The sequence below is a fragment of the Syngnathus scovelli genome, chromosome 9, assembly GCF_024217435.2.
Source record: "Syngnathus scovelli strain Florida chromosome 9, RoL_Ssco_1.2, whole genome shotgun sequence".
NCBI lineage: Eukaryota > Metazoa > Chordata > Actinopteri > Syngnathiformes > Syngnathidae > Syngnathus > Syngnathus scovelli.
In genome coordinates this window covers 9,497,020-9,523,885 of record NC_090855.1, presented here as the reverse complement: position 1 = coordinate 9,523,885, position 26,866 = coordinate 9,497,020, and the positions used below count along the sequence as shown (strand labels likewise).

Sequence of the window (26,866 nt, the reverse complement as noted above, 5' to 3'; positions counted from 1 at the left end):
GTTGCTGTTTGGCAGCGAACACATCTGAGGTTTTTGTGTAGTTACTGAACACTGCAGAGGGGTAAGAGCAACTATTTTTGTGGCCAGCCTATATGTGTATGAATAGCAGTGGGGGGGCGTCCTGGAAATTGCGCTCATGCTAACCTTCTCAACACATTGTCAAATGTAGAAAAAAAAAGGATGAAATGTGACATCAATTTGGATGTACATAAAGCAACACACTATGTAACTATTGCTACATATTCCACACAGTTCCTGTTAATCTGTGAATTGACACCCACAAACATTGCGGTGGGGCTGCCACTGAGTGCACAATAAGCACCCCTGGGGCAATATAAGTATGACATAATAGAGCTATGCCTAGCTGCTAAAAGACTCCTGCAAAGCAAACACCCAAAATAAATAGGCAGGAAGCTATAGGTGAGGCATGAGCTTATTTAGTAGGAGCATGCAATTGCACTGTTTCCAGGAAATAATATTGGAATCATTTTACTTTTGTCCATAAAGTCTTCTGCAAGGTCTTACTTGTGATACCTTCTTTCCTGCCCTCTGAAGATTATTGTTTATGTCATGAAAGTGGATATACTAGGTCTTTTAAAGTCAGCATAGTTGGGTGAAAGTATTGAGGAATCTTCCAATGGTTCCTACATGTTCATATTATTGTGCCCAAAGCTTTTGGCACCTTCCACTTGGCGTGATTTTAGTATGTCTGCCGGGAGTTTGGCTCAGAGAACCATAAGTTCAAGTTCCTCTCTGTTTTCACAAGAAACACTCAGCCAACACCTCCTACCCCATGTAAACCCATAAAGGATCTCTCCCATACTCTTGTGTAATTTCTTCCTTTCAACTCTCTTTTTCACATTAAAATAGTTATAAATGCGGAGGTGAGGGAAACATTCCATGAATTGGGTTTTGGAGTCTGTCATTGGCTGGCGACCAGTCCAGGGTGTACCCTGCCTCTCGTCCTGAGTCAACATCCAGCACACTCACAACCAAAATGAAGATAACCCATATAAAAGATGGATTGATGAATGTCTTTTGGATTTAAAGTTCAACAAGAATTGCTAATATTTCAAATGTCGCCAGTTTTTGTTATGGTTTACAGAATTTCTGGAAATATTTTTTTTTGTTCTGCGCAAAAAAAGTTTCCAAGAAACAAAATATATAATGGTTCGTAACTATATTGTCGGAAAAGTCAATGTTCAAGTAAAATATTGAATATCTAAAACGGTGCACGTATCAAGACGATTTAAAACTAGAGAAAGAAATTACATTAATTTTCTTACATTAATAGAGTCATAGAAATCGCTTATATTCAAACTGCACTTACACTTGAAAGTTAATGCTTTATCACACAGTTGTCAAAATACACTTGATGGTGTGGTATCTGGAAAAGTCAGCTGTAACTGGCTGGATGTTCAAAGTCCAAAATGACTGACTGCCAATAAATAACACAGTCTGGTGAATTGCAAAAAAATATATATATATATGGTTGAAGAAAGAACTAGAAAAAAAAACAGCCACTGGTGATTGGGGGTACTGGAGGCAGTTATCCCTAAACTGGATGCATGGCATTCCTGGAAACAGCTAAAGATCCTGATACCGCCCTGATGGGTGAACCGCCATGTAATTGATCATATTTAGGATCCTGTGGATTGGTGGTATGACTGTTCCAAATCAACACCCTGATCATATACGCAAAGGAGATGTGTTGTACTGCATTAAGCAAATAGTGACCATAGATACTGAAACTGGTGTTGTGTGAGAAGTAGTGGAAGGAAGTGGCAAACTGCCGAGTACGCATGCAGGACAAAAAGAGACTGGACAGAATCACTTACTGGAACACATGTTAAGTTCTGGGCTTCGCATGCCGTAGTAACCAGCTGGACAGTCATGAAGACATTCGCCATACTGTCTCATCCTTTCTCTTCGCAGAAACAGGAAAAGTTTGGGCTGGCAGTTTACACAGCCATTGTCTCTGGAGCACACTGAGCAGCCTTTACAGATGGGGTACGCTCCATAGGTAGCTGCAGGACATAAAAGAGAGGCAAATCAGCAAAGGATGGAAAACAAACTGAACGAGCAGGACAGGAACACAAGCCACAGACACAGACAGGAGACAACAGGAGACACCAACAGGGAGAAACACATGGTCAGGGTTTAAATACGTGGGGGAGCAGGTGACAGACATTACAGTGACGAAGGGGTGTGGCTGAGGGAAGTTGACGGCCGAGCTTCCTCCGGCACGGACGTGACAATGAGATGGGGTCTACCTTAGCGTATTTCGGATTAAATCAGGGATACCTTCTGAACTAGTCACCACCCAATAATAGGGCACTTATAACAACTACTCAGGCATAATGTACATTGACATATACAATAGAGGCATTTTTTAGTTTTCAGGAAATAGGCCAATTGACCACTCCAAATTGTCCATAGGTGTGATTCTGAGTGCTGTTTGTCTGTGTGCCATGTGACTGGCTGGAGACCAGTTCAGGGTGTACCCCGCCTACCGCCCAAAGACAGCTGGGATAGGCTCCAGCATGCCCGTGACAATACAGTGATTTGTAAGATGAATGAATGAGAGAATCAAACATGCAAATCTTGGAGAAAAATCACAAATGTTTAATACATTTAAAAAAAAAACATATGTATTTAAATGTAGATGAACAGAGCACAAGAATAAAAAAAAAAGTCATAAAACATTTATAAGCTGGAGTCAAAACAAACATCCAATTTAGGAATTTGTCACTCATGCAAACCTCGTTTACCCTTCTAAATGTTGATTAGTTATGAATGTGATGTGAATATGATAATCGTGGTCAGAGCTGGCATCTACAATGATTCAGTTAAGAAACTCGTCAAAAACCCAGTGACTTGTCTCAGTTCAAGTTGCTCGTGGAAGACAAATAGTCCAAGATAGACAGCCATTTTCCAGAATGTGTGATCTGTGTAATGCATTGCATTCACCGGAAAAAAGTCCAGTCTCTTCAAATATGGGAAATGTCAGTTGATCCTCGCCAAGTCTTACATATCCCAAGCAACTGTGCAGATACAACGCAGCGCCCTACGACAATACTTAATAAAACACTACAAATGAACAAAAAATGAATTAATAAAAAAATGAACAAACCTTGAAAGACAGAGCAGAGCATGCCTACTTCATTGGCCATGGATATTAGATTTCACTGGAATGATTCACCCAGAAGAATGTGAGAGCTAAGATGGCGCAGTACAAGCAATGGTTTATAATCTTTTCGCTGGACAGATTCACCCAAAATAATGCGAGAGCTAAGATGGCTCAACACAAGCATTCGTTTATAATCATGTGAAAGCCAGTAAATTAATGCTGCCATGGTTGCAATATTTAAAATATATTTATAATTGTATGGGTATGCCTATTGCCAATATACATAGATCTAAAGCGGATTGAACTCATTAAGTGGCCCTAAAGTGGTCTTCATGGATGAGGCCTTGGAAATCAAAGTTGAATTTGGTCACCTGATTTTGAACTTCAGAAATTAATCAGACCCAATTCAGTGGAAAAAAAGTTGTTCGTCATCTGTTCAAAACGTTAAGTCTCATATCCAAGGTTGTTCTGTGCGTGTGTGTGTGTGTGTGTGTGTGTGCGTGCGTGCGTGCGTGCGTGCGTGTGTGCGTGCGTGTGTGCGTGTGTGCGTGCGTGCGTGCATGTGTATGTGTGTGCTTATAATTCATACAGAATAAATGAAGGAAGTGTGGTCTGATGTCACACATGAATTAAAGAGAGTTCAGGTAGCCAGGTAGCAGTTGAAGTACTTGTTAATATGAAAATAAAAAATATGTTGATATATAAAATATGTTCTCGTTCAATGGCCATTTAGTTAACTGTAAATAGCTGCAATTTAATGATGATGTCAAAGTCATGAAGTGGAGATCTTCATCAATCACAGCGTTATGAAATTGTTAAATCAAACCTCAAAATGCCAAGACTCAGAACTCATCTATTTTATGGCCCATTTATTGGATTTCATCATCTTGTGCAGGTGTATTGTAATGTTGTGGCCAGTAAATCTTTTCAGCCGCTTTTATTGCATTTTCTCCTGCTGTCTTACACTTGGACATATTTCTTTCTGTTAAATTCTGCAAGAATAACATTGGATTTGCATTACTGCATGCTAAAAAATACTGCACTGACAGAAAAGGAAAGACATCTTGGCAAAAGTAATGAACTTTGTGGCTGGAAAGCCAATTCTCTGGCTTTTTTGAGTTGGCTATTGACTGTGGGCTATCAATAACATTTAAATAATACAAAAAGAACATTTGAAAATATAGTTATTTTAGATCACTGGCTTGGACACTGGCAAGGACAACAATGTCAATAGAATATAACTTTTCTAGATGAATCCATTTCAGTATTTATTTTGAGAAAATATTAAATATCTTTGCACTGCTCTAATAATTCAAAATGTCCAGTGCAATCTGTTTGATACCATGCTGCAGATCTCAAGTCCTGGATTGAGCATGTAACTGGGGAAAAAAAAATGAATGGCTGAATAGAGTGGAGACAACCTCTAATGCTGATCTTGGGAGATTAGCTTGTATTTTTCTGTGGAAAGGTTTTGAGGTTCAGGCCACAGGTATGTCAGAAAGCAGGCCGTGTTTCACAGTGTCTGGAACTGCACTGTCCCTGCGTACAATAGCAGCCCGTGCACACAAATCCACCAGCAGGTTTTAGCTACTGTAAAATACAAACCACTTGTAAATCTAATGTCTGAGATGGAAATACCAAACTGAAATTGAAATAGTAAACTGAAACGTTTGGAAGAATTTGTAAACATTTATGAGTTGTAACAAAGATGAGATGAGAGATGAGAAACTAAAGCAAGCAGATGTTTATGCATCTAGCATGACTTACTAAATTGCAGGAATAGATCCTTAAATGGATAGTGTACTGGGGCCACGTTCTGACTATTGGAAGTGGTATTTTATTGTTCCCTTTCGTACAGTCCACACATTGAAGTCCATCTTTTCAAACGTCTTTTGCATTTTGATGCATGCATCACTGTGTCGACCATATATCATTTTTGTCTGTTTTATTTTTGTTTTTCTGTCAGTCATGTTTGAACATAAGTATTTTGGGTCTCTAGAATATTGGTAAACGGAGTGTTTTTGTGAGATTTAAAATTTGAGGTTCACCATATTGAATATGTTCAAAACTGGATAGAGGCACACACGCCATTTGAAGAGCCACTCCTTGCATTCGATGAAGTGGATCGTTTTTGGTTTCAGCCACAGAATACATATGATGTGAAGCAAAACAAGTCCAGATTTCCCACTTCTAACATTCTAAGCCTAAAGCGTTGAATTTATGAAAGACAGGGTCCATGCAAACATCAGTGAAGAACCCCTAGTAAGGATTTCTTACTCCGTGTGACAGGCCTGCAAGGCAAAATGACTTGTATAAGGCCACTGGTCTGCAGGAACCACATTAAAAACTTTTCAAATATGCTCCACATCACCCTTCAACAATCTATTGTGACAGCTAGATTAAAGAATTAATGTGGTGTGCTACACAGAAAGTGTTTGACTTGGGATTTAAAAATAAAAGCCTATTTAATGTGCACAATATGTTTTTAAAAAAAAAAAAGCATGTGAGCATTTTTAGTCTTATTTGTGCTCTGAAAGGAGTGAAACAGTAAGAATTCCTTCATTTGTGATCACTGGATTGATAATATTAAGAATTGACACTGTGCTTGCTGCTGGCCGTGAGCTCTTTGAGAGTCACTATGGAGGTGGTAAAATGTTTCTTTTTTTTTTGTGACAAATTGTGATATCGTCCGACGATGGCCGTATCAAGGTGCACTAAGGCTTTCTACAATTTTGCCAATGGCCTTTCCCCTCGTGAAATATTTTTCCACCTGGGGCACCAGTGTGCCATTATAATCGACTTGTTTTCATTTGTATCGATTTTCTTGTAAACTTCGCCTCCATGGTGACGCTGTGCAACCTTGCAATGTGTGTGCACAGTATGTGCGGCTCTGTGACTTAAAACCTGAAAATGTATTTCCAGCGTGTGTGAACGCTTACGTAGACAAAGCCATACTCCTTGAAATGTGCCAAACACAGCACAATTCTGGCCTGCTGAATTCCGACGAAGCCAACAAAATGACGAGATGGTGGCCACAAGACGCCCACATATCGGGAACTAATCAATCAGAGAAAACCTGTTTTCCATATCAAATTAAGGAGATCACAGCCTCAATCGGAGTAAAGCTTATTTACTTATTGAGTGTTGTGTAATATTGATGTGAGAACAGGCCTTTCAAAGTCAGTTATTTCTAACAAATTACAATAGCTTGGGAAAGGGAATCTAAACGAAATTATCTTGCAATCCTGGTAAAACGACAGAAGATTATTAAGTAAGTACGTAAGTAAATATAAATAAATAAATAAATAAATTAATTAATTAATTAATTAATCTGTGGTTCAATTCAATTCCTAAATACACTCGATCAGTGGCAGAATTGAAGCTTGCATATACCTCAAATGAGTTAAGGTATCACTGTATTTACTTTCATTTTGCTTTTTTAGAGTGTGCAGGATAATGACTGTATGTCAACACAGACAGACATTCCCGTTGTAAGTGGTAAAACCTCGAGCCCTCATATATTTTCCCCCTCAATTTTATGACAGGTATATTTACATTATGGTCAACTACTAACACAAATTTCAGTCAGCTTTAAAATTGTTATTTTTGAGATTTATAAAAACGTTCCATTTATTTATTGAGGTTAGGCTTAAGTCGTTAGTTAGAAAATCTGGTATTTCATTCATGCATCATTGTTGGGCCCACAAATGAATCATAATGGCATGTTTGAACCGCTGCCCTCTATGAGCAATAGATGGGTTCCAAGTTTGCTCCGAATGCCACTAAAGGGCAATTACGTATGCAGTGAAAACGTGCTGAACCCAAAATCCTTACCATACTAGGAAGCAGGATTCAACTAAGGACTGCCAAAATTCTATATGAATTTGATCTTTCCGCTTACCTACTTTTATCCATGGACTCACTTGAGCCACTCACACGCTGAGCAATCAAAAGCAACTTAACTCTTTAGTTGCATTGTGCAGTGTGCGTGATTCTGTGAATAGTTTCCATCAATTGCCAACAGTGTGCAACTAGTTTGGCTGTGATTGCACATGTCAAATCGCAAGCGGGCTTTGCGGCACCCACTGTTTATTGATTAAACTAATTGGTTGAAAGAATGGAAGAGGTGTTTCGATAACTGTACTGCCAAGGGCTACTCAAACAATGTAATGAAAAGTGAGTTACTGCAGTGAGTTTGGGCTCGGCAGTAGGTGTGTGACAGTCGGTTGTCAATTCATTTATTTAATTGCGATCAGACAGTTTTGTCTGTTTCAGACACATTTCTCAATATATGGCTAGCTTTATGATGGACGCATTCCAACTTGCCTCAACCTGAGACCATGGTATTGAGCATTAATTATTTTCTTTCTTCCATTTCTTCCTTGAATTTATTGCCATCAAGACTACAGAGTGCCTCTAAATGTAGAATAGTGCAGCTTTAAATCATTAAGATTAAAAAAAATGTAAATCATGTATTCAAGATATTGTCTCCATATCTTGGAAGTCAAGTTTTAAAATATGACGGTTTAAAAATATGACGAAGCAGGATCACATTTTCAATAAAAAAGACTTAGTACATACATAATCGTTTTTGCAGGGTTTCCATATGTTCTCTATGTTCTCAAGTGAAATCTGTAAGTAGTTTTGTCTTGTGCTTTAAAAATTTCACAGAGCTATAAAATATTTGCTTTTTTTCCACCAATCATTCATTCATTCTCCTTGCTAGTGTCATGCATGGGCGTGCTAGAGCCTATCCCATCTGTTCTTGGCCGACAAGCACCCTGAACTTGTCGCCAGCCAATTGCAGGGCACATACGGAGAACCAACCATTCACACATATGGACAATTCTTTTATGCTAGCTTTTTGCTTGAATCAAACAAAACAAAACTCAAACATTCTCTTAAGCATCAGGTGGAATGACCACACTTCAGGTTTTGGGTAACAGCAGTAGCAATTTAAAAATGTATGCTGTTTGTGAAAAGCATTACATCCACAATCAAACTATAAACAATTAGTAGGAGTCAATTAATGTTTGTCCAACTCCCTTTGTTAACCATAAAAAGTTCACTGGCACCACTGCCAGCCACTGGAGATGGACCAAACCAAAACAAAGCAAACCAAAACAAATCATTAACAACATGCAAACCTGTGAAAAGATGGAGAAAAATAATTTAATTGACAGCAGCCACACTTTTCTTAAAACAATGGCGGTGAAAAACAGTTGTAGGAAGCATGTGTGATGAAGGCAAATTTCTCTTCCAATTTAGCAGAAAATATGTTGAACCCTTTTCCAGCTGGAAACAGTCAGGTTCTCTAAGGCTTTTCTCCCTGTTTACTTTTAACTGTTCATATTGTAAGCACGTGTTTATAATTTCAGATTGCCTTGCTGCTCATAGTAATTTAGCAGGAATAAACTGAGAAAACACGTTTGGTGTGAGAAATATTACCCAGGCCAACAGAGTCTTGTTATTCAGTGGGCGAGGTTTGAGAAAGAGCAGCCGGCACAGGCACACAACTGCAAGACGTGGGCTGAATTACAATTTATAGAGCGTATTATAACAGAAGCTCAAGGGAAGTTGGTCGGTTTTATTCATCAAGTTGTTACCAAACACACGCAGGTGTAAAGATTTGGGCGGCTGTACAAGACCTATGGGAGTATAGTGGTTCACTCAGTTGACATAAGTGCTCCTTGCATGAGAGCTAAACTGTAGATTCCACAAAAAAAAAAAAACAGTGTTTCGTAATGTTCACCGGTATATCTTGCCTCAGATTACAGCTGTCAGACATACTTTGCATTTCTGAATCGTTGTCACTGAAAATATGTTCTGCACTTTGTAGACATTTATCCACATCTGCCCATTCGCATACTTTGGTCAATTCAAAGTGAAGACCTGAGGTTAGTTTATTGGCATTATTTTAGTGCAATGATGCCTTATAATTTATAACTCAATGTCTGGAGTCAAACCACATATAGGCCTGCTGGTGTGAGGGGAAAATTACAAAACATGACCTTGCTGACCTAATCATATATTCTTAATCGAATATATATTATGCAGTTAGTCTTGACCAATACCATTCATACATGTGAAAAGAAAAGAAACTAGTGTCTACAAAATTGAATCACATGAAAATATTTGAAATATTGCTCTGATAACAGTAAACTCAGGAGGCAAATCTTCTCATTAAGCAACGTGTATTTCCGAAATGTCTCAATGGAGGGTCTCTTTTGGTCATTTGTTTTTTTATCACAGGCAACTATAGTGCAATTTGTAACTTTAGTTTAAAGACAAACAACCTGTGAATGCCATTAGTCCCAAAATGTCTTCTTTTTCATTCATCTTTTGTTTTACGACAGCTTCCTGTCAAGAAGCACATGCCATCAGTCGGCATGTGCTTTTCATCCATGCAATAGTGATGTCCACTACATATATTGTGTTTGGACAAAGCAGGTGTAGGAGCATTTTATGACACTGAAGAATTGAAGCTCAGTAGGAGTTATCTAATGACTTACGATGGCAGACTGTCTCTCTCTGGGTAGAAGCAAACATGTGGTTTACTTCTTGCCAACTCTTCCTTTCTCTTGCCCATACATCTTTATTCAATCTTTCTTATAGAAAAGAAAACAGATGTTACTGTGATTTGCCCCAGTCGAAACCCCAAAAGACCTCTAAATCAGCTATCCAGTCAATACAAAAAACACATTTTCGTCAATAAAGATGATACATTTCAAACCTAAGTTATTACTGTATGAAATTTTATATTATGACTCAATGTGGAAATGTGTCCAAAACACCTTTAGGCAAGTCCAAAGCTCATGAAAACTACATTTGGAAATTATTAGTTCAGCTGTGCAGTAGGTGTTTGCAAAACGCAGTTTACAGATTTGTCAGGAAATTAAATTTAATGTGGGACTTCATTTATCTAGCACAGCAAAGATTAAGGGCCTGGTTTAGTAATATCCCAATATCCTACAAAGGGGTTGTTAAAATGTATTTTTACACAGTAACCAATTGCTCACACTGTTAGCAATGAGTGTAAAAGTGGTGCAGACTGCAATCAAAAGATGGTTTTGCGCTTTGGGCAAAGTCGTTATACTGGTTGTCACGTCAAAAATTTGCTAAAATTATAAGTTTTAACGTAATCTGTTTGATGTGTTAGTGGAAAAGGCAAACAAACTTGTTTCTGAGTATTAGAAAAGAAATCTATCACTCAGAGAATTTTTCTGAAGCCAGCAATCGAACAACAGATGTTTTATTTGATTTAACACTAAAATGCGTGGCAATCGATCATACAGCATCTGCCCACCCTATGCAACACTGCATACCAAACCCGAAAAACTGCTCTGGGAAAGAGCAATATCATTTGCCACACTGACCCAAATGTTGTTTCATACCTCCTTCTTGTGAGTGACAAGCTCTTAAATAATTCAGAAGCTCCAAAATTCAATTGCTGAAACAAGCAGATGATGTGGCATGATAATGTTTGTTTCTGGCATTTCAGAAAGATTTGTACCAGCAAAAAAGATCATTTGTCCCCATGGCCTATTTTGCCAATGCCTCGTTGTCATACTTCCAAAAGATGTTTCCTGGCCTATATTATATTTAGTTTGTACTGACCAGGCTTGAGAAATTATGTCCAGTCTATCTGTACTATCACAAACATTTTCTAACATATTGAATTTTTACAAGCATGCAATCCTTGAAAGCCATTGAGAAAACCAAAGGAAACACAATAGAGTTATCTGTCATGGCTTTCACAAACTAATTTCTCGTCCTGTCCAGACCACAATATCGGTAACTAATGAATGGCTCTGGTTAAAAAATAAAAAAATGGATGCAAAAGGAAGTAGAGGAAGTTAAATATTTAATTACATCCAGTACACTCCAATCTGTTCAAGCTGAGAGAGAAATGTGTTTCCCTTCACAGGAGAGAGAAGAAATAGGTGGGTGGAGTGGCTCTGTTTAGGCCACATGGTGGTAATTCACAACACATAAAACTCACACCTAATTTTCACACCTGTAGCTCGACATGCTCTTAGTCACTCATTTACACAGCTAAACATGTCTTTTAAGAGGATTTGCTTCGATGTTGGACAACAATAAAAACATCTCAGGAGAGGATCTTAAACTGATGGGGATGCTTGGAATATTTGCACTTTATGTAGCCTTGCTGTCTTTCTCACCCAAAGTCCTGATCGCACGATGTGTACCATTTGTTATTAGATTGACGAAACCTAGCCCCACTTCCAACTATCACATCTGAAATCCAAAATATGTTGGATGTTGATCTTTCCTACATGCCAAAAAGTGCAAGCTCCAGATGAGAGAGATATATGTCTTCGGACCAGGTGACTCACAAAATCACACAGTGACTAAAACAAAATCCATATAAGTATCTTGAAAGTGTTTTATTGTTTTGCACTGATGGACAGTGCCAGCAGAAGGAGCCAAATCCATTGAAGAAGAAATCATTTTCTCAATCCTTGTACAGCACTTGGGTCCTTGGGTGAGTTGAGTTGAAATAAATTTGGCAAATTCAGTTTTTGATGAAAAAATAATGCAAGTGCAAAGTGTTGAACGCTTCATAAAAACCAAAACAACACTAAACACACAATGCCTTCACAACACATTCTGGTTAGCAACAGCCATCCTTTACTAAAACACAGATGGCAGCATGGCCTAACATGATGGCTTCTACAAGCCACTACCTCATTAACCTTTTAACAAGATACAACCTAACACCCCAACTCTCCCAAACAAGGCCAGGAGGGAGATCTGAGGCGATCACCAAGGGTCAAAAGTGGAGCGCACCACAGGGGACAGATGGGGAAAGTCTGGTCTCAGTTTCACACACGGTGCCTGCTACCAAAACAAAACAAAAAAAACAAGAAAAAACTTAACATTAGAGCCTTAGTAATCTTACGTAAAAGCAGAGATGGTGCTAATGACTATAATAGATAATATATGGTTATCCTCTCTAAGGTCAGGGGCGTAGCCTGAACCTTTTCATTGGAGTGGCCAGTGCGACAGAGGGTATCCAAACACTATTCCTTCTACGTGGTTATGCAGTACGGCTCGGTGGTGCACTGGTTAGCACGTCAGCCTCACAGTTAGGAGGGTGCCGGTTTGATTCCACCACCGACCCTTCCTGTGTGGAGTTTGCATGTTCTCCCCGTGCCCGCGTGGGTTTTCTCCGGGCACTCCGGTTTCCTCCCATATCCCCAAAACATGCTCGGTAGGCCGATTGAGCACTCCAAATTGTCCCTGGGTGTGAGTGCGAGTGCGGCTGGTTGTTCGTCTCTGTGTGCCCTGCGATCGGCTGGAAACTGGTTCAGGGTGCCCCCCCCTGCCCGATGACTGCTGGGATAGGCTCCAGCACGCAATATAAAAAATGGATGGATGGTTATGCAGCTCAATGTCTGCCTTGCCTAACCCTAACCCTAACCCTAACCCAAGCAGCAACACTCCAACATGCATTTCCAACACTACAAAATGAGAAGATCACTCCATCAGGTTGCCAGCTGTCTTTAAACACCATAAATAAGAAGGAGAAATAAGACAACTCAGGCCACCGAATCTTCTGCAATGACTTTCTCAGCACCTACCTCCCCAACAATGACACCTCAACAGCCTTACCTGACTCAAGGCGCTCTGAGAGAAATACACAGAAAATAAGAAATATTCTGCACCAGTCTATCCTCCTCTGTCAATATATGCACATTGATTTTGCTCTAAAGGTAAGTTACAGTACAGTATATACTACGAACTGTGGTGCGAGTGGACATAATTCCCCCAACTAATGGTTGAGTAGAGTAAGGCATACTTACAGTTGATTTCCTGTTTTGGGCAAGTGAAAAGTTGTCAAGTATCTTCTGACACACTTCCTGCCTTTTCCTTTATTCTGCATCTCACACCAGTCTTTTTTAATGACCACAATTGGCCATTAAATATTGAACTTTCATGTGTCTCGACTGACGAGCAATTTATTTACAGCCTCTCTGAACCCATTGTGTTCATAACTTGGGGACCTCCTGTACTATCACTTCTAAGTACTTAATTTAAGACTAGTCATAGTAATTCGCAATGCAAACAGATGTCTTAAACCACACATGCACACCTCCCTTAACAATTATGATAAACAGATAAATTGTATCCAGACATCAAACAGGTGCCTGGAGCTGTCGTCTGACATTACTGTCATTTAATTACAACAAAACTGCTCCCTAATGGCTGGCACTATCTGGTCATTGTACCAGCAAACGAATTGTGGTTATGTTCTTAGCACAGCCCTTAGGACAGATTTTTTTTTCTTTTTTTTTCTCATATGTGCCATGTGTGAATCGACTCTTAGGATGAATGCCATGAGGCAGGAGGTTCCCAAAAAGTCGAAATGGATCACATCAAGTAAAATGAAAACACTGATGTGCAAAACTAATTCTCGCTGAGGAAAAATACCGTGATTTTGGGTGAATATATGTAAAGAGCTGCCACAATAAATATTTGAATTCAAGCTTCATAAGGTGCGTGCAGACACAGTATGTTTTTGTGAGAGTGTCATTTCAAATAGTGGGAAATTCAAGCAATACATACTGACTGGAACTTGTTCTATTTTTCAGCAATATGTTCCAGCACAATGCACAGCGTTGTTTAACTATGAAGATATTGAGGTCTGTCCGTCCGTCGCTGAGGGACTCCCGTTTTACTGGCTGACAACTGGCGGAACCTTTGCAACACTGACGCCAATGACAGTAATTTCTGTCCGTCTCCTGAACCATCACTAGCACGAAAAGCAAAGACAGGCTTTGGCAAATAATGTTTTACGGCTCATGTTGGCACCTTGATGCGTTAGCCCTGTCGAAAAGTTGAAGATTACCTTCCATTCCAATCGATCGTGACCGCCCCTTACTACTAAAGCTTCCATACTGCCCTTACTGTCTTAAAAATGTCAGTGATGATGATACATTCATTGAATTGATTTCGACAATGATTTAGATTATTTAATGCACTGTTATCATATCTATAAATGAAATACGATGACAAGTCCAGTTAAATTTATTTATATATTCTCAAGGGCTTCACATGTCCACCGTTGACAATATTAACATCCGCTGAGCTTAACCCCTGCCACACATCCACCACACAAGCATACACCCCGATAAAATTCCCCAAAATCACGTTAGATTTATATGCCACCAATCTTGGACAGGGTTCCGGCAGGTGTATGATTTAGACAAATGTCTGTCTCCGAAATATCACGTTTCGAGCTAATGTATAAGGAAATGCACTGCAGAACGCTGAGCATGGTGAAGCGAGATGAACCAAATTATCAAACTGACGATTAAGATGCGCTAGTTTTTATGTTCCAGTGCAGCTGCACTGTCTATGAAAATAGAACCCTTGATGTCTGTCTTGCATGAAGTGACTCAGTGCATTTCTTTTTTACAAAGCTCTAACAGAATCGGATACAAACTGTGCCCCTCTTATGCCTTCAGACCACAGTTGATTATTCTCACATCATCACGCGTAAGAGAAGACAGTCCTCGCTACTCATGCATATGGATGCACGCACGCAAAAGCTAACCAGCCCCATATTGTCAGCTGCACTTCTCTCCTGTCCACCACCACAACAAAGCAGTATGTCATTAGAAAGTAATTCGCCAGTAAACATGTAAACTACTCGACCCCTCTGTGAAGATAGCCAAACCATGTAACTCCTGCTCATAACAGCTGTTTACCGAAGTGGAGTGCTGCTTGGGTTAGGGTTAGGGTTAGGGTTAGGCCACAATCCAAATAAAATAATAAGAAGTCAGTGGTGGGCAGTAGTGAAGTTTCTGAAATGTTGACTTCTTTACAGTTCAATAACTGTCTATAGCAGGGGTGTCAAACTCATTTTTTTCGCGGGCCGCATTGTAGTCTTAGTATCTTTCGGAGGGCCATTATGACTGTCAACCCAAATAAATGTATGAGCACCTCATATTATATACAGTAAAAGCACAAACTGACAAATAACTCGTTTTCAAATCAGACGAGTAAAAACTGGTCAAATATTTTAAAAAAGATATTATTAAAAGTGAAGACAATTTTCAATCCTAGTAATGACACACGAATTTGATGCACAAAAACATTTACCGGCACAATTACACACTACAGGGAGATGAAATTATTCCGATTTTTAAGCAGCAAATTTTTATCGCCATCCTTGGGTGTTGAGGCAGTGTGCTGGAGAACTACTTCAGAGCTTGGTATTTTCTTTTCAATGTTTGGATGTCATTTGGAGGGATTAGCTCATGTTAGATACTGAAGCTGTTTTAATATAAAGTAATTGCCAAACACAAAACAGAGGTTAGGTGATGAAAACACAGGCGGATATTACGTATCACTTTGGCGCTAATGTTATCCTTTTTCCTCAGTTGTGTGCTTTCGTTTGCCATGCAGCTGTTGCTTCATTCACTTGTGCTCTTAAAACTATTACAATACTACTACAATTTGTGAGAGTTGATTTTTGAGCGCTAAATAAACTGCTCCTGACATACAGATGTATCTAATATTTTATACCTTAAAATAACTTTGTTTGAGTCGAGTTTCTGGCTACCTAAAAATCTTTTCACCCAACTCCACTCAACCATTTTATGTTGACCAGATGGTTGTGATCTTTGCTTGATGTTTGGTTTCCAGCTGACAGTGAGTTCATTGGCACTTTTTTTTTAAACAGACATCTAAAACAATGGACCCAAGTTAAGTGAGAATCTTGCCAGTTCAAGGGACAACTCTCATGACATGTCATTCATTTGATCTCCTAATGATATAAAGTACTGTTACACAATTAGTCAGCTGGTTTTGGCTTACAAGGTGAAGCTGAACTCATAGCTGGGGTTATGAGGAAATCTGGTAGGGGTAAAAGGACAATAGTATGCTCCATAAAAAATATTCACTACAATGACAGCCAATTTCAAAGGAGAGTTGTAAAAACAAATCATTCACAGGCAATCTGTTCGCGCAGAATACACTTCACTCACTTTCACTGCACGTACAAAGCAACTTGATTGCTAATTATTTTTAAAATCAGAAGTCAATAAAAATAACTTGCTGAAGACAAAAAAAAATGAAGAATTTGCGGGGAAAAAAAATCTAGACTCATGACTCTGGAGCATGCTACATAAAAAGATGTGGTGGTATAGGTCTGGTTGATAGGGGTTGACTTCCATACTGGTCTTTGCATTGAACAGATTGATGTATGTCTCATCAACTGACTCTCTCACTGATACGGCCTTTGTAAATAATAACTTGCCTTTCCAATGTGCCTTTTATTCTGACCACTTAAAGCTGCAGCAAATGACCCTCCAAGACCTCTTTACATCTGACAAGCACGCTACGTTTCCCCTTTCTGTTACCCGCCCACCCCCACTTACTCTCTGAGAGACAATGAGCTCAGCATCAAGGCCCAGTAATGACTCCCAGCCCTAGACCTGATTAGAAACATGCCGGGTGCTTCTGCACTCCGCAGACAGCCATGAGGCCTCCTCACAATACAAGGCACAAGAGCTTTGAGAACAGAGGTTCAATAGATGTATAAGCCTCTCCCCTTATTTCATTAATTGCTCCTGTGCCAACTCGTCCAACATTAATTCCACAAACGAGCTTTCATATAAAATACAATAAACTACAACTTTATTTATGGAGTGCATTTCACAGCAGCTGTAACTGTAACAAAGCGCTTTTCGTATAGCTTTAACATAAAATAATGATACAAGAGTCAAAACAGTAAATTAAAACACAACTTAATGACAGTAACCCTTACAAATGCTGACCCCCAGATGGTGACATGAACCTTCGGATTTTAACTGTTTGCCACTCACAAATTCACCTACTGTGTTGAAGTTTTTATTTTCCTCAGGAACCTATCCTCAGCAGGGATTAGGAATCATGACAGTTTTTGTTGGGTTAAACGCTACAGAAAAAAAACAAAAAAATCTTCAAGCTAGTTATAAAAAAAGTGCCATTAACGTTAACCTCAAATTTATTCATATTCATCATATGGACTCAGCAGTCCTTTTTTTTTTTTTTTTTCTTTTTTACATTTACCGAATACTGATTTGTTAAAGGGGCTGTATTGTGCTAATTTCAGTTTTCCATAAATAATGTACTCACACATTTGTCAGCAGACATGAGGTGCATTCAATTCAATTCATTTTACCATTGCTAAAAACGTCAAACTTTTGCATGATACAGCTTCATTAAGGCACACACTGCACGCAAGCCACACAGATAGAAATTTATTGTATCACTTAATTCCAGAGATTTGCCACAGCTCCACACGAGGCCTCAATGAGTGGGCAGTAGCGGGCGTTACAGTGCCTTTACCTTTCTTAATAGGCATATTGCTTCCCAAAATTACAAGCAAGCTCTGCAGAGATGCTTTGTTGCATCTGACCAACTTACTTCCTCTCAATAACAAAAGCATTGCATGCTGAGCTGTATTTTGATGTGGTGTGTCAGCATAATTAGAGGTCCCATAAAGGCAGAGAGATGGAGTCATGTCCATCTGTCAAGAGTTAGGGGAGGTGGGCACACGGGTTTGGTAACCGGGGTCCTATTCCTCACTGTTTTTAGGGTAGAAGCCACTCAGCTGAAACATAGGGCCGAAATGTGAGCGTGTGTGTGTGTGTTTCTGTACATGTTGGTGCAATGTCTCGGGGGGCCTCATATAGTTTAGAATTACCATGCCTTGCAGATCGATGAGAAACGGGTAGTTATCTGCATGCGCACAGAAGAACACAATACAGTGATAGGGAAAACAACAGCAGATAGCCTGCACTGCATTTTCTAGAAACATTAGACACTAAAGATCCAAGTTACAAATGCTGACGGTGACATGATGATTTAATACAGTGAACCGCCGGCTTTTAACTATTTGCCACTCACAAATTCACCTACTGTGTTGAAGTTTTCATTTTCCTGAGGAACCTATCCTCAGCATTTGCTTAAAACTCATCGCTTTTTTATTTTACTTTCAATAATCCTATAAGATCCCACAAGAGGGTGCCAAAGTTGGAATCGTGTCAAAGAAGTAGGTTGAATTGATGCGTTTGGCAAATACACTTGTATCTTTGTATGTCAGGGAGGAGCGAAGTTGTCCTGATTCATAGAAGACGTCAAGGAGAGTCTTTGCCGCATGTGTGAATGTATAGTAAGCACATTTAATCATTTGGTATCAACTAGTGGAACAGAGCGTCAACAATGGCTGATGCCCTTCAGTAGATTCCTTCTTCAAAGGCAAGTATGGAAATGCTATAGAAGAGAATCTTCACGAACTACCTGATGGGTGTTACGTCCATCAATTTCAAGTTTCTACACGGAGTCATGTCTAACTAGTGCGTATCCCTGCTGACTTCAGTCGGTTGCAGGGCACATATATATGAACAAATAACCATCCACGCTAAAATGTACAGTAACCGCAGTCCTCCCCCTCATCTCACACTCCCACTAGTTTGCGATTTTGCCCATATATGTTCCTTCCTGGAGTTCTCAGGCAACTATTAGTAAACTCATAATTGGCAAAAAAAATCTCCAGCTGCATCTTATTGTTTCCAGTCAAACAAAGTTGCTATCATGATACAAAGTTGTCTTGGCGGGAAAACTAATGTATTTATGTTCTTAGTATGGTCCCAGTGTGTATTTAGTAAACAGCAAAATGGTGGAAATTGGACTATTTATACAATTCCCATGATCAGATTAATTGGGGGAAACACAATGGTCGCTTGTTGTATCCGCCCCATTACCTTTACCCAGCTCGTCCCTGAATTCTTTTCGAGTTATGTATTAGTAATGTGAGAGGAAAGTAGTCTGGAAGTGCCTTTCACTCCACGCCTGAGGGCTTTGGGCAGCTCTCCTACCTGTGAAACACTTGTATGAGTCATTTTTTCAAAAATACGTCTTTTGTGTTGTTGTTTTATGTGTTAGTAATGATCCACGCATTAGAAATTTTACTGCCCCATAAACTTGAGACATTGGGACTGGCTGGTCATACTTGATAGCTTTATGAGGAAACATATTGAGGTGTAATTGCCTCAAGGGAGCATGTGCTTGAGGGAGCAAGTATATAGTATGTACGTTTTAAGCATATCTTCCTTGAATCCAACAGGGACACTAAACTTCTTGTCTGCAGTTACAGAGTTTCCAGTAGACACATTAATATGTGGGCTCCATAAGCTTTTTGCATAATACATACAGTTGATTTCAGATTTCCTAAAAATCTTGTTTTACACTGTGGTAAAATGTCACTTAAAACAAAAACATCTGTTTGGCACCCAGCTGAGCCAGCATATGGGTTACTGTCATGATAAAGATTGAGAGTGGAAGAAACGATTCTATTGTGTACCTCCTACACCATTTCCAAAAAAGAAAAGAAAGACAACTACCACATACTATTTTCAGATAAACTCGCTGGACATAACAGTACACCCGAACAATCTAATGAAATCCAAAACAAGTAGTATATAAATGACAACACCAAATACTAATATTTGCCTAGTTTGATTGATGTAGTCAGAAAGAAAACATTAATTGAACAATTGTTCATTTTGGTGATTTTTGGATTGAATTGCACTGCATCATAAGTAATGGTGTTTCTCTCTCTTTCTCTTTCTTTGTGTATATAGACATACACACACTCACACACACACACACACACACACACACACACACACACACACACACACACACACACACACACACAGCGTATTTTCTGGACTATAAGTCGCAGTTTTTTTCATAGTTTTTTTCATAGGGGATGCGACTTATACTCAGGAGCGACTTATGTGTGAAATTATTAACACATTATTATACCATTTCACACGTTATTTTCACACTAAACCACAAGAGAGCGCTCTAGGCCTGTGGAATAATTGGAACTGCAACTGACGATGAGTCTGACGTAAGCGACGTAGAAAAGGATGCGCCGCATCTTCTCCCTCCGGAGTTAGCGGAGTTGTTTAAAAATGACCTCCTGTATTTTGTCCATTTAATTTGATTAGACATAATTATATTCCTGGAAAAAATGGCACAATGGATAACTATGACTGCCAACAACAAAAATTAAAGTCCTCAAAGAATCTGTCACTTTCCCCTAATAGAGAGTTCATGCCACTGCATACTTTTGGCCTCTGCCAGTACTTTCAGCAGCGATAGTATGGCATGGTCACACTGAGGACCCTTTCACCAGTTTCATCTGCTGTGCTGTGACTCCAGCAGGAGGTGCGGGTTAGTAGGTCAAACAAGGAGCTAGTCTTTTGACAGAGTTCGGAGGCAAGGTCAGACTAATGTGATTTATCGATACAGCAAAAAAGTAATTCATTGTGCGTCCTGTCGACTGTGATAATCCACAAGATAGGCCATAGTCATCATTGCCTAATGACTGAGGTGTCGGGGGGAGGTGAATAGGGTGCTTGTCAGAAAGAGTGTACGTCTATTGTCCTGGGCTTGATACACTGATTCGAGCACCAAGAAGATGCACCTGCAAGATAACCTTATATTTGTCAGCTGCTCCGCAACTTCTTCCTTGTCTTGAACGCACATGTGTGCACACACAAAAACATTTGGATTAATGGAAGGGCCTGAGAAAAAAAAAAGACAAGCGTCATGTTTCTGGAGCTTGGGCTCAGGTCAAGACTTGGCTCGTTGTAATCCCTCTCAGGTGATGCTGTTCACATTCAGCTGGTTCCACCTGATCTGCTTAAATATGCCTTCCTCATCCCTTAAAACTCCCCCCACCCTTTTCTCACTAGCAAGGATGATGGGAGTGAGGGAGGGCTGCTGCTTTTCCTCACCCATCAAAACCTTAGATCATTTTTCGGCCTTTCTGCAAAGCCATCAATGTGTCAGTTAGCTGGTGCCACACAAGAATAAAGTCAACAAACCTTGACAGTTTTATGGAAAGAGAAAGGTCGGGATGCAGAGCTCACATCACCTGGATTAGACGAGCATCATGTGAGAGAGCAGTGTCAACAGACATGCCATCTGAAGGGCTGACTTCCCTTTTTCCAGAGGCTACAGTGGCAATGTGGGTTAGAAAGCAGCCAATTGGAGCAGTCCCTCTCTCATCAACATATTATATTGCACAAAAGTGCTGGGTTCCAACGTTAACACTGGCAACCACAAACTGGGATTTTGTGTAAGCTTTCAGAACACACAGGCCTGGCTTTCAGGGCCGGGATGGAGAGGAACCATCTGACGTTTTACATTTGACTTGTGTACAGTATGTCTACAAACTCTTCTTATCAGTGCTCATATGGTCATAAATGAAACATAGTGGGGTAAAACACTCAAGTATATCAAGTTGGAACTGTTTCCAACTCAAATGCTTGTCTAATGTCTGCAGTTATTATTCTTTGGTGAAATAAGGGCATAATCAACTTCACGACATTGCTATTTTCTGTGGATTTTGGCATCAAAACGCATCCCGCAAACCTTGTGTCGACTGTCATCAGTGGTACAACATGATATGCATTTCTGACTTCGCTCCCTACACCCTGCTAGGCCACAGTTGTTTCACTGAAACACTTTCATCCTTTGAAACATCTGGAGATGCAGTTCAGTAACACATCACAGTGAATTGACCATAAAATTATTGCAAATTAGCTGCAGACGTTCGGGTGTTCAAATTCCGGCCTGCAGATTTGAAGGGGTTAACAGTATCACATGGTAACTTTTCACCTCTCTGGCTGCTAGTCCATATTCATTACCTGTTTGAACATCTGGGTATCTATGTTGCTCCAGGCAGTGCTGCTCATGTGTGGTTTTATGTAGTCAGCAGGTGGCATCATTAGCCAGCAAATAGAAATAACAAGAACAACTGTTGTCTTGTCAACAACCACTTTTCAAAGGGCCAGAATAAAGGTAAAATGTCATCTACATCACAAAACAACCACTACAAAAAGAAACGAGATCCAATAAAAGAAGTAATGTTTCAAGCAGTCCATGTTAATACCTTATCACGCTCAATATGGATGGATGGATCAATAAATAAATAAATAAATAAATAAATAAATAAATGAAACATAGCCCACTTTTATCAGTTTTAAAAAAATATTATTTTTCATGTATATATATATATGGGCCAAAAACAGCCTTATTTTATCAGTTTTATTTTTTTTTTCAGTGACAAATATATATATATATATATATATATATATATATATATATATATATATATATATATATACATACACACATTCTAAATGCATCAGAGATACTATGCGGTTATCTGATAGACATGATCGTAAAAGTCTTTTTATAGTTTTTTTTTGGTGGTATTGGATCTGAATGGATGTTTATGGTCTACCTCAAGAGATTTCTTGTGATTGTATATACCATAACCAAACATTTGGTTGCGTCATACAGCATGGCAATGTTGTAAAAATTAACAATTTTAATCAAAAAGATCAAATTTACCGTCTTGACTATTTAATTTAAAACATACAGCTAGTCTCCTTGAAATTCTCACAAAATTGCTCAGTCGAATACACTCCTTACACCTTACTTGGTTATACTGATACATGCATGCATCACATCAGTGGCGAAATATTTTCAATATGTGTTCCAAAAGGCGCGAGTGATGTTATTGTTACACATAAAACAGTTGTGCTCGGCAAGAACAGTGTGGCCAAATTGAGTTTCAAGCGTGTCTGGGACTCAACACTGCTGAACGATTTGGATAGCTCCTGGTACATGCCAGACAGACTGTGTATAAACCTGTCAGGAGAACACGGAGGACTGCAAAAATATTCTGGAATTTTTGGACTGCACAATGATCGCTTACACACCTTTTAGTTTTGCTGTGGTAAATAAAGACAGCAGGCAAATACCAAATGATTGGGTTGACGTTTTCAAATGGTTCTCCTGCCCCAATGTTCTACTAAATCACTCCCGAGAGATTACTTTAATGTCACGATAGATTTTGAAACTGGAGTCAGTTCATGTACATAAAATCAATTTTAAAGTTAAAAACTCTTGACCTCATCTGCAGCGCACCTCTTTCACCGGGAATCACGCTACACCAGGGCTCGGGGAAGGGGGGTGGATTACAGTCCTATCAGAAATCCGTTTTATCTGAAGTCAAGCCTCTCCAGCATTTTAATTGATATTCTAAAATATATTTATGAATTATTTTCTCAGCCTTTCTCTGTATTAGTCAAGCTCCAAAAAAATATGGAGCCGTCCCTGCCCTTCACAGCCACACACATTCTCTTCTCTGCGGGCCGTGTAAGCGGGAGGAAAGTGATGATGATCCCAATGCCCCATGGCTGACAGGGGCCCTAGATACATAGTATTTTCAGGCAGAGAGTTCCCAAAGTTTTATTCATAGGGCCCCAAATTCCTGCCGGGACCCTTGCACAAACAAGTCGCAAGTGAAGCAATAATGTGTTGCCATCTAACACATTTAGGCTCTTTGAACAGGACAAAAATACAAACACAATTCCTAGACGCTACCTAACAGAGTCATTCAAGACAGAAGAACAGAGGAACACAAACAGAAGGATGAAAAAACGTGTGTGTGCCAGTACCCCGCAGTGCTTCACTGATTATTTGCAGATGGACAGTGGAGAGCTTTCAGAGTGTGGAGGTTCCCCCTGGCACGTAGTGCATATGATTAAATCTGTGATTGCCATACAATTTACAAGAGCCAACCCCCGCCCCTGACTTTGAATGAGTTGTCTAGAACATTAACACACAGCGGGGGGCAGTTGTACAAAAGTCAGTGTTTAAGAAAAAAAAAAAAAAAAAAAAAAGCCCCAGCCAACACCCATTGGGCGCCCAATGGATCCGATGAGTTATGTCACAGGTCTAAAGAGGACTTGGCTGTGGCCAACTCTCCTAATCCCACTGTCTGCTCGTTCATTGAGAGTATAGAGCAGTGTTTACAAAGAGGCTGATCCCCTTCTCAACTGCGCCTCCGCTGAGCAATTGTTATGCGGGTTTCCTACCAACTGTTCAAAGTAGTTATGAGATCAATTAAAACCAGCTTAGGGGGCTTGAGTGGAGATGTGCAATTCATATGTCGGGGTAAAGGGATTCCGCAACCATTCATTAAATAGATCTCACCATAAGAACACCGCCCCCCCACCTCCCCCGTCCTATGAGATGTAACTTTATGGAGCGATGCGCATCAGCAGCTTTTTGGATAGATTCATTTGTAATGCTCAATGTAGGGACATGGATCTTTAATATTACGTTTACTGGTGCTTTATACTTTAAACAGAAATGGTATAGTTTCACTTCACATTTAAATGTACGTGCCCGGCGCATTTGCGCAAATTTTACGCATGCCGGCCGGCAGCAAAAACATTGCACAGCCTTTTTTATGCTGGAAAACTACATTTCTATCTTAATTGCCGTTTGTTCTGAGATTACGGAATGTTCCTTGATTGCCAAAATGCACCTGAGCGTTGTCAGAACGAGAAACTAAATAGCTGTTGCGCAAACTTGGTACGTAATTTTAAAAGGCATATGTAACATTTATTAGGCCAGTATGTAGTCACTAGCTGGATGCTGTGGTGAGAAGCTGTAACTTTTACCTCTTTTGTTTCTCCTCCAGCGTTGTGACGGCGCCTGACAGTTGCTGTACTCCATACAGTTCAATACTATCAGGGCAAATGAGATGAGTCGAAACTGCATCTGGACGGCGATTAAGTTGTCCGGACCCCGATTTAAAAAAGGGGGGGTGCCAAGTGGTCTGACGACGAAGTCTTTGAAAGTGTTCTCTTGGAGTTCCTTGTAGGACAGCTAATTTGTCAAACATCAGACGAGATGCGACACAGTATCAGGTCGCCAATTGGGATCATTTTATGGAGCGAGGTGATCCTCCGCTGAGTATGAGTGTTCTCGTCGGTGCACTGTAGAGATAACCACAAAAGAGATTAGTGAGATGGAAGCGTAAAGCAATCAACACCAAGCCCGAAAAATGACGTGTGCAGTGATAGAATTGGTATTATAACTCTTCAAAATAATGAGTCGTTTGTGCGGTAATTTGTTAAACCGATGTCAAGTAGACTACCAGAAAAAAAAAAAAAAACGCCCCTTCCAGGACCTTCGCGCAATCGTGCGTAAATGTGAAGAAAACGCTCAGCGAAGTCAAATTACCTTGCATCAGAGAAAATGCTACTCCGCTCCGGTTCCGTTTTTGTTTTAGGGTCCCCTGGACTGCAAGTGCAGTTTGGAAACACGCAGCATCACTCCTTGTGTGACAAAACTTGTGTTTCCAAAGAGAGAGCAGAGAGGTCCGACAGGGACGCGTACTTTCAGCGTGCAAGTAAAAGAGTAAGAGGCAGAATTTCCCCCTTTCTGAAAAATTATTAGATTCCGATCACCTGGGTTTCTTCAAAGTTGGTCACGTAGTACAGTGGACTCAAAACCACGCGTGGTTGTACTTGGACGGAGTGGGAGCCGCAAATGCGTGGCGTGTGCGTTTCCGCGCGCTGCTGAGGTTGAGCGGTGACTGACTCCAGATTGGTCCTGATGCTTTCTGCCTCCTTCCTCATATAGAGCCGTGCTGATGTCACGCGTGGAGACTTCTAGTTTTTTTGTGTTTCTTCTTATTTATGATGCTGCAGATGACATGCCGTTTTTTCGCTCCTCTCCAGTCACTCCCCACCCCCTTGTCTTGCACGCTCATTTGTGGGTGCGAGGTTGCTTCTGGGTGCTAGTGGGCGTAAACGAGCTTTTTGAGCCTGCTGATGTAAAACAGCTTAAGGTAAAAAAAAAAAAAAAAAGAAGTCGTTTTGGGGGCTGTCTGGATTTGGCATAGTGACTGCGGGAGTAATTTACATTTTTCCTGTAAAATCACCCATATCCCAAAGAAGATCCCACTTCCTCAATACTAACTTCTAGCCAATGTTTTCCACTGAACCCCCAAGTTTATCTGGATCAAAAATGAAATAATGACATACGTTTCATACTAAAATTTGGTCCACTGACGATCGTCCAGTTGAATAATTAGAAGTTGTAGGCTGGAAAAAAAAAACGACGGATGTGCCTAATGTGCGTAATAAGATGAGTCTGCCAGTCTCGCCACGTCGTTTTATTGCACGCCAAGGACTAAATCCACCACCCGTCTCCGAAATTAATGTAAATCGTTAGAGAGGATCAAGTAGTTGTGGCGCGTGTATAAATCATTCAGTAATTTAAGGGTTTTCTTGAGTTCAAGCATTTAAAGTTGACCCGCGTGACCTCATAAATGGATACAATCTCAGCCGTTCCGCTTCTCCTTCATTCAGACCTACCTTGCTGAGAGAAAGACACGATGCTGGCTGGCACTCATCCGCTTTCCAATGACATTCAAACTGGCAACTTGACAACTTTGCAGCTCTTTCAAGGAAAACATGTGACTCAAGCGTGTGTAGCACTCATGTAATGGAAGATAATAACAGAACCTTTCCGTTTACATGGCTTAAAAAAGCCTCACTTGATGATGCGAAAAATAAGTAAATAACCAGGTCATCGATCTCATTTTAGCAAATCCAGCAATTACAGTAGTCTGGAAAGCTGATGGGGACCCAGGTAGAGAATGCTTTACCAAATTCAGCCACTAGGTGTGGCACTTAATCTTTCATGTATTTCAAGGAATGAAAAGGGTTTTCAATATACCCTTGCGTCACGTCATCGCTCCATCCATTACATGGACTTTTATGACAAATAAACATAATTCATAGGCATAATGACAGGTGAATTGAAATGAAATGA

At 40.0% G+C, this 26,866-nt stretch overlaps 1 protein-coding gene across 2 annotated transcripts in view; it reads right to left on the bottom strand.

Annotated features, from left to right (window-relative positions):
- rspo2 (R-spondin 2) overlaps window positions 1-25,817 on the bottom strand; it is a 51,619-nt gene extending 25,802 nt beyond the window's left edge. The window contains exons 1-3 of one of the 2 annotated variants that reach the window (XM_049730045.2): window positions 25,268-25,817; window positions 24,703-25,020; window positions 1,839-2,027 (exon numbers count right to left, since the gene is read on the bottom strand). In XM_049730045.2, the coding sequence (XP_049586002.1) occupies window positions 1,839-2,027; window positions 24,703-24,802 (289 nt within the window). In that variant the 5' untranslated portion in view covers window positions 24,803-25,020; window positions 25,268-25,817. The remainder of the gene's footprint in view (window positions 1-1,838; window positions 2,028-24,702; window positions 25,021-25,267) is intronic. The other variant, XM_049730046.2, reaches the window with a different exon arrangement.
- Between the last annotated feature and the right edge of the window lie 1,049 nt (window positions 25,818-26,866).